Source organism: Bidens hawaiensis, unplaced genomic scaffold (assembly GCF_021521415.1).
Source record: "Bidens hawaiensis isolate Kalapana, Puna unplaced genomic scaffold, B.hawaiensis_p1.1 tig00004282_1, whole genome shotgun sequence".
Lineage (NCBI taxonomy): Eukaryota > Viridiplantae > Streptophyta > Magnoliopsida > Asterales > Asteraceae > Bidens > Bidens hawaiensis.
Genome location: NW_027491257.1, coordinates 798,585 through 807,024, shown reverse-complemented (window position 1 = coordinate 807,024; position 8,440 = coordinate 798,585). Strand labels below are relative to the sequence as shown.

The window sequence follows — 8,440 nt, the reverse complement described above, 5'->3', positions numbered from 1 at the left end:
ATTAGTATTATCGTTCCGGATATTATTGTGTAAAGAAGAGGAATATATGAATGCGAGAGCGATTTGAGAGTTGAGGAGGTGAGAGGTTTACGATGGATCGCCTGGTTTGCGCTATAGGTGATTAATGCAATGCCAGCGACTGTGGGAAGGATGACAAAGAAGGCGAAGGCAAGGATTATAATTAGGGTTTTGACGGTTAGAGATGCGATTATTGTTTTGATGAGGAAGAGGTTGAATGGATCAAACATGGTGGTGACGTCGGTCCCGGGTGATGAGAAGTAGAATTTGACCGTGGCCGAGGCGAAGAAGGTGGCCGGGAGGAAGAGGAGAGAGATGAGGATGAAATGGATGGAATTGTCGTTGAGGATTCTGTTTGTTACACGGTAGAGTTGCCTGCGGTTTTCGGTTGTTTGGGTGGTGGAGGAAGACATTGTTGAAGGTTTTAGTTTTGTTATGAGTATGATATATGATTGACGATTGTATATAAGTTTTGTTAGTGGAGTTTAAGTTGAAATGTCATTAAGGGTAGGGAAATTGTTCATGAATTTGACCATTTCAAGCATGGTCAACACGGTTTTTATATGACTAAAGGAATTGAAAGGTCAAAACTTGACTCGGCTATTGTTTTTAATTTAATGATCATGAATATATCTTATTCCAACCGGCCAATACAAGTAACATATGTAATAGCTGAAGCCAACCATGAAGCCTAAATGTTATCAGCAAATGACATGAATATATTGAAGATTTGACAATATTGGAACTTTTGAAGATGGTCAATATTAGAGTCATTCCTAATTCTTTGTTGATAACAATTTAACATTGATAACCAACTGTTAGGATGGATTTTTTGAATCCTTTACTTGAAGAAACACATGTCAAATTCTTTGTTGTTAATGCATCCAGAGGCGCTTGCTACATGTTTAACGCGAAAGCCATTTTGAACTGTTAGGAAATTTTTGAAATCCTTTCCTTGAAGAAACTTTAGTCAACTTATTTCGAATTTCTCATGTTAAAGTTTTTATGCCACTTTTGTAACCAACCCTTTATGTATTGTCCCGAACCCGTTCTGATCTAAATCATGTTAAGATTAAAAACCCATTCTTACATGACCTTGTTCCATTCCGAACCAAAATAACCCCCTTTTGAATCAACCCATTTTGACTCAAACTTGTTCCGACCCAACTCATTTGCTGGGCCTAGGACTGAGGATTTGAGGATGAGTCGATCTGTTAATGGCAAGAAAAAGAGACATGGATGAGGAAAAGACCGTCCATTATGCCATATCGATCAACCCGCTGAGAAATTATTTGATGCACAAAGTAACACATTACCTAATAGTAATTACCCATATCGACCCAAATTCAAACACCTGGATTTGTTTTTCCATGTGTTCAATCATGTGGAAGAACAAACTCAAACCAAAAAAGTGAAATGAGTTAGGGGTAGGTGAGCAAAACTTTGTGGACTTGACAAAGCCCAAATTACGGGCCCGATATAGCTCGAAACCTAGCCCTTAAGTATGCTAATCGATGATGCTAAGGTTCCCATTTTCAATGATATTAATTTGGTCTTAGGCCGGTCCTCTGTCTTCACCCAAGTTAAACTGACTTCATGAAGCCCGACCCAAGATCATCTAGTTTAAAGCTTAACCATAACCTCTACTAAAACTAGCGGCCCGCTAAAACTAAAAAGGAAAAAAAAAAAAGTTGGCGTGCAATACAATGAATATCATCAAGAACCCTATTATTACGTTGCATTATTACAACTAATATACTATTGTTGCAAAAGGCTCAATTCGTTACACTATTACGATCACGAAAAATTGACAGAAGAAACTAAGAACAACTAAAAACGTGTGAAGTTTGGTGGGGCCAAGTGAGTATTTATATATTTTATAGAAATGGTTGTGTATTGTTTATTTTAAACAAGCACGTTTATTTCGATAATAATAAGGTTTACAAAAGACAAGAAACTAACCAAACTTCTAATGAGAGAACAAACGTTAAAATAAGCCACCAAACCTTCAAATAACTCACTAATGTGTTAAAAAAAACATATTTGAAATTTCATCATATGTAACTACCAAAATATTTTGTACAATCATACATTAACTAAACGCGTTTTGAAATTTCAAATATATGACCAATCAAATGACTATATTTATAACGTAGCTAGGGCTTCGGTTTTTATCAGCCTACTCATTAATGTAACAGTAAGTTTTTCAAAGGTAATAAAAAAGCTCATCAAACTTCTAACGAGTCACCAAACCTTCAAATAAGGCACCATTGAATAAAAACGTGATCTTAATTATTGACAAAGACATTGAGTCTCTATAAAACCCCGATCTTCCTTGCACATACCACCACCGTTCGCTCCTAGCATTCGTCCTTGACGATCTCCTTGTGAACCAGTGGTGAGTTTTGCCCTTATGTTATTCCAAATATTTAAAATGCAAGTTTTGTTCTTATTGTTTAATGATTGATGTCATCTCGTTAAAACTCGTATTCAATTTTGTTTATCTTTAGTTAATTTTTTATGATTTTAGTGACTTGACACTGTTTTGTCATGTTGATCGTGCATTTCGTGAACGCCATGGGAATAAGTGAATTCAATAACTAGTTATCATCCCATCTTGGTTGTGTTATTATCAATTCATAACAACGGTGGGTCGGGTTTATGATGAGTTTAGGTGATTCTAAACCTATACCCTATGTTTCATACACGGTTATAAACCTATTGGTTATTTATCAAATAATTACCCGTTAGGTATTGAGTGTACCCTTTTTTTAAAACGACCAACAAACTTATATTAAAAAATCAGAACACGAGCAAAGCCAGATGCTTAGCCCGCAAACCCCCAAACAATCAACAAAAAATACAAATAAAGAACCACCAAAAAAGGAAAAAAAAAAAGGCCACGAACTATAACGAAGCATAAAGCCTCATTTTTTTCCCTGATGCATAAAGCCTGTCGTGCCTTCGGGCGGGGTGAGCAGGGGTTTTACCGGGAATGCCAAATGATCCTTAGGCTCCAGCGTGGGTCCCGATAATGTCAACATAGTCTGAACCAAGGGTGATGGGGCCGTGAATGTGGTCGCGCTATCACTTAACTGGGAAAGTCGTCGTTAAAAAAAAAACCTATTAACGAAGCAACGAGAAACTGAACACTTTAACCTACTCCACCAAATTTGCCAAAAAGTCGGTTTCTGTTCGAACACCAAAGCGTACCTCGACTTCCCAAAAACACAAAATTGTCACCAAAGAGGTAGCATGAAACACCTTATGTTTTTTTTTTCTTTCTTTTCTTTTTTGGAATCTTGTGTATTTAAAAAGATCTGCAATGCGGGACCTTGCACCAAAGAAAACTAGATTTTAACCCACGAACCCAAAAGGCCTCCCCCCCCCCCCCCTTAAACGATCAACAAACAAAGAATTACCTAAGTACTTACTACCGGGGTGACCCAATGACAAAAGGCTGCAGCCAGCTGGCCCAACCCAGTCTACGGAGCATTTAAACGCCTCCAAATTGAGGTGCACAAATCGGGTTTTTCAAATACCGGGTTCAGATATGGAACCGGGTTCGGGTATGACCTAGTATTGGAAAATCGGGTATTGGCAATACTTGGGTTGGGTTCGGGTCCAGGTATTCTCTCTAAAAACCATACCTTATGCATCGGGTTCAGGTCGGGTATCGAATCGGGTATTTGAATACCCTATTTTTCGGGTATTGAAAACCCCTATTTTTGTGTTTTTTTCGGGTATAGATTGGATTTTTTTAAGGGGTTCCAATTTTTAAGATTGAAAACCCCTATTAACGGGTTTTGCTACTGAAATGCATAGCCTATCCATACCATACGGGTAGGGTCGGGTACAGATTCAGGTATTAAAAAAACCGGTTCCGAGTATTTTTTTCGAGTCCGGTTCCGGGTTTGGGTTTTTTGTGCACCTCTACAAGTTATCTCCAGTTACGAGAAAACTCACCCGTCCAAAAGTCCACTGATGTTAAAACTCGTACGCCCTTAAGATCGAAGAATAATAATAATAATAATAATAATAATAATAATAATAATAATAATAATAAATAAATAAAACCGGACCACGAAATCAAACATTAAAAAGGCCGAATCATGGTCAATAAATCAAGCGTTGAATGAACGACACAAGATCTTATAAAACCCAGATTGATTTTCTTTCCTTGCAGACATCGCCGTCGCCGATCACTCTCTACTCGCCGGAATCATTGGTCAGTTAACCATCACTCTCTTTACTTTACTAATAATTATATTGATGCACCTTTAATTGTTATTCATTGATTGCCAATTTAATCTGAATATCATTATTTCATCATCCATTTACTGTATGAACTATGAACCTTAAATCTTGAATTTTGACTTTGACCCATTAGTCACTAGGGTGTGCACGGTTCTGTTCAGGACGGTTTTGGGCTAAAACCAAGCCAAAGACCGAAACTTGGGCTTTTGAAAACTATTCGGTTCGGTCTTTTTGGGCCGAGAAAAAACAATGTCCAAAGTTAATGAATTCGGGCCTAATTCATTTTGTCAACTAATAACTAATTGATTGATTATTAATTTATTATACATTGGAATTAGGCAAAAGTTGCTAAGCACGAGAAAGCTTTTTAGAGAATCAACGCATGGTCTCCCCTTTGCTTTTTATACATTTGGTTTACTGGTCCCGGAGGGTGTTGCCTTTTTTACTAGGGTTCAGCGGGTTGTGCATGGGAATTTTTTGGCCCCTAAAACCCAAAGCTTCGTTTTTTGTAGAATTGGATTTCGTATTCAAAAGAGGGTTGCGGTGCAGCTTGTTGCCTGCTTGCCTGCCATTTTATTGTAATTTTTTGTAGTTTAGAAATGAAAAAAGAGGTTTTGAAAAAAAAGATTTATTAAATTCTTAGCAATTACTTAAAACAAAAAATAAATTTTGAAAATCTATAAATTCGGGTTGGCTAGGTTTGGTTTCTTCGGTTTTTGTTGCATGCAAAACCAAAACTGAACCTTAAGTTTGGCTTTTACAAAAACATTAAACCAAACGGTCGTTTTCGTTTTTTTTAGTTTTGGATAGGTATTTTCGGTTTAACGCACACCCATGATAAAATCCCAATTATATTTTACTGTTTGATTCTTTATCACTTCAACCTAAATGTTTTTTTTTTTTTTTAATTTGCTGCTTGTGTCATTCTTCTTTCTTGATTCAACTTAAACAAATTACAGGTCTAATTGGCTAAAGGTTGGAACTTTAGTATGGATATTAAACAAAGAAAACAAATATACAATAATCTTGGTACTTTTGCAAGAAAATGTATTTATGGCATCCTTTCAGTATCCACGTTACCGAATCACATCGCCTTCATAATGGACGGTAACCGACGATACTCAAAGCAAAACAATTTGGTTGACGGTGAAGGACACAAGCTCGGGTATTCAACATTAATGTCAATGCTTAGATACTGTTATGAGTTAGGTGTGAAATACGTGACGGTTTATGCTTTTAGTATCGAAAACTTTAAACGAAGCCCGGAAGAAGTGCAGTCGTTAATGGACTTAATGGAGGAAAAGATTGAAGGGTTGATAAAAGAAGAGAGTTTAGTTAACCAATACGGAGTTCGGGTTCACTTCATAGGAAACCTTAAGCTGTTAAATAAACCGGTTCGATTAGCAGCCGAACGGGCTATGAATGCGACTGCTAAAAACTCTAAAGCCGTGTTGTCGATCTGTATCGCGTATACTTCGACTGATGAGATTTTGCATGCGGTTCAAGAATCTTGTGACGAAAAATGGGATGAAGTTGAAAAGAATGTGATAAATGTTTTGGATATTGAACGGAATATGTACATGGCGGTTGCACCGGATCCTGATATTATTATTCGTACGTCTGGTGAGACGCGTTTGAGTAATTTTCTTTTGTGGCAAAGTAGTAGCTGTCTCTTGTATTCGCCGTCTGTTTTGTGGCCCGAAATTGGTTTTCGACATCTGGTTTGGGCTATTTTGGACTTTCAACGTAAGTTGTATTATTTAAACAAATTGAAGCAGACATGAAATGGATGTTTCTTGACATCTATATCATGTTGTATTCTAGTTAAGATTGTGCTCAATATCATATGCTTGCTGTATTATTATTAGTCTTCAGTTATAATGTGGATTCAGTTATTTATAGTTTCAGAAACTTTGTTGGATGTGTAGTTGCAGTGTTGCATTAATATTTGTAATTTGCTCAAAATTTAGGACTGGCAAATGGGTCGGGTCAAAACGGTTAGGTCGGAATGAGGTTAGGGTTGAAATGGGTCAAATTTAAAAATGGTTGTTTTGGGTCGGGTCGGAATGGCTTTCGGGGTAGGGACAAGTTTCGGTTCTGAACGGATTTCGGGTCGGAATGGATTTTGGTTCAGTTTGGATCGGGTTTCTGTTTGTAACAAGTTTCAGGGTCGGGACGGGTTTGGGTCGGAAAATATTATGGGTCAAAGCAGGTTTCAGGTCGGAATGAGTTTCACGGGTTTGGGTCAGAAAATATTATGGGTCAAAATGGGTTTCAGGTCGAATGAGTTTCAGATCGCAACGGGATTCGGGTGGAACGGGTTCAGTCATAACGGGTGCGGAAACTTGTGCCGGCCGAAACATGATCCAAACCGAAACCGATCCGATCTGAAACCCGTCCTGGCCTGAAAACCGATCCGAAACCCATCCTCTGCGGAAATCTGTGCCAGCTCGAAACTCATTCTAAACCGAACTCGTCCGGTGCCGAAACTTGCGCCGGACCAAAACCAGTTCTTAACCGATACCCCATCCAGACCGAACCTGTCTCGACACAAAACCCGTCCCGAACCGAAACCCAATTTGAATAAACATAAACCGAACGAAACCCAATTCGACCAAACGTTTTCAATCCGAAGCCCGTTCCGAACCGAAACACGATCCGAACCAACTACATTCTGATACGAAACGTGTCCCCTTCCGAAACCCGTCCCGTCCCAACCCGGACCCTGATCTTAACCGAACCTGTTGCAATCCGAAACCCATCGCGGGCGGAAATCCTTTTCAACCGAACCCGTTCCTATCCAAAACCTGCCATATTTCTTTAAGACACTGACCTATATCAATCCATTTGCTTTGACCCGAAATAAACATGGTGGAATTTCAACTAACCCTTCTAGTTAAATATTTACCAAAATCAACCCATTTGAAAGGCTCATGTGAAAGGCTTTGGATCAAGATTGCCCCCGTTTATCAAAAACTAGTACGTAATATCTAACCGAGCCAGTTACAATAATGTGAACTAGTAGTTAGCACAAAGAGATAACTGTAGTTTTTGTCTCTTCGATTTGTTCAAATTTACTATTTCGGTCCAAAAGTTTAAAATTTGCTATTTTCGTCCCTAAGGATTCATTTACGTTGCAATTTTCGTCCATAAGGTTTCGTTTTCATTGCGATTTTCATCCCTATTGTTTGTTAAAATCTCCTGTTTTAGTCCAAAATATGTTAACGAAAATTGCAATGAAAATGATTAAATGAAACCTTATAAATGAAAGTAACATATTTTAAACTTAAACTTTTGGACTGAAATGACAAACTTAAACTAATCATAGGGACTAAACCATTGTTCACTCTAGCAAATATCTTCAAGCAAGTAAGAATTTGCATTACCGTCATAAGGCCATCTGTAGTGGAGCTACAAATATGGGCGACAAGGAGTGACGATGGCGAGAACACCGCCCCTAGGCGACAAGGGGCAATGCCGGGGGGGGGGGGGGGGTGGGGTGGGGAGTTTGTCGCCGGATTGTGTAATGATGATGATAGCGTGGCGATCAATGATTGGAGGGTGGGACGATTGGTGCCCCCCCCCCCCGGCTACATATTATCTATTTTTATCACGTGTTAAAAATCATCCCATTTTATAGCCCCTTCACGACACGTGGCCTAAGAAGTAATAACTGTCAATAATTAGTAAAACTTATTCATTGTCCCACACGTACACATTTGCAACCATGTAGAGAATGTATATTATGTTACTTGTGCTTTCAACTTCTGAAATATCCCAACAGAAATCAGTTAGTTATCAAATCATATGTAACAAACTAAAGTTACTTTTTTTTAGTTGATAAATTATAAACAAAAAAAAAGTCAAATTGGATTTTAATGATCCCAACTAATTGTTATTGGCCGATAATAATCTCAACTTCGTTTATTACTACCGGTGGTCCCAAATTTAAAAAAATTGGCTCTCCATGGTCCCCCGTTAAAAAAAATTTAACAGCGTCAAATTTTTCTCGACTTTTAAACTGATTTTTTGATCGGAAGGAGAACATAAGTCGATTGATGTAAAACGTAGCTCGAAACAATGCTCCAAACAACTTAATTTTTGTTATTTGAAGTTCAAACACCCAATTTGAAGCACTAATCAAGTCGTTTGGAGCATCATTTTG

The 8,440-nt window shown here is 38.1% G+C and overlaps 1 protein-coding gene across 1 annotated transcript; it reads left to right on the top strand.

Moving 5' to 3' along the window:
* The first annotated feature begins 5,239 nt into the window (after positions 1 to 5,239).
* LOC143626106 (dehydrodolichyl diphosphate synthase CPT3-like) lies at positions 5,240 to 6,135 on the top strand. The gene has a single exon (XM_077096272.1). It carries the CDS (start codon positions 5,265 to 5,267, stop codon positions 6,057 to 6,059), a length of 795 nt encoding a protein of 264 aa, XP_076952387.1. The 5' UTR covers positions 5,240 to 5,264; the 3' UTR covers positions 6,060 to 6,135.
* Positions 6,136 to 8,440: the final 2,305 nt, after the last annotated feature.

What these genes read in the sequence shown, in the direction of transcription:
- LOC143626106 (XM_077096272.1), top strand. Translation starts at nt 5,265, where the DNA reads ATGGATATTAAACAAAGAAAACAAATATACAATAATCTTGGTACTTTT.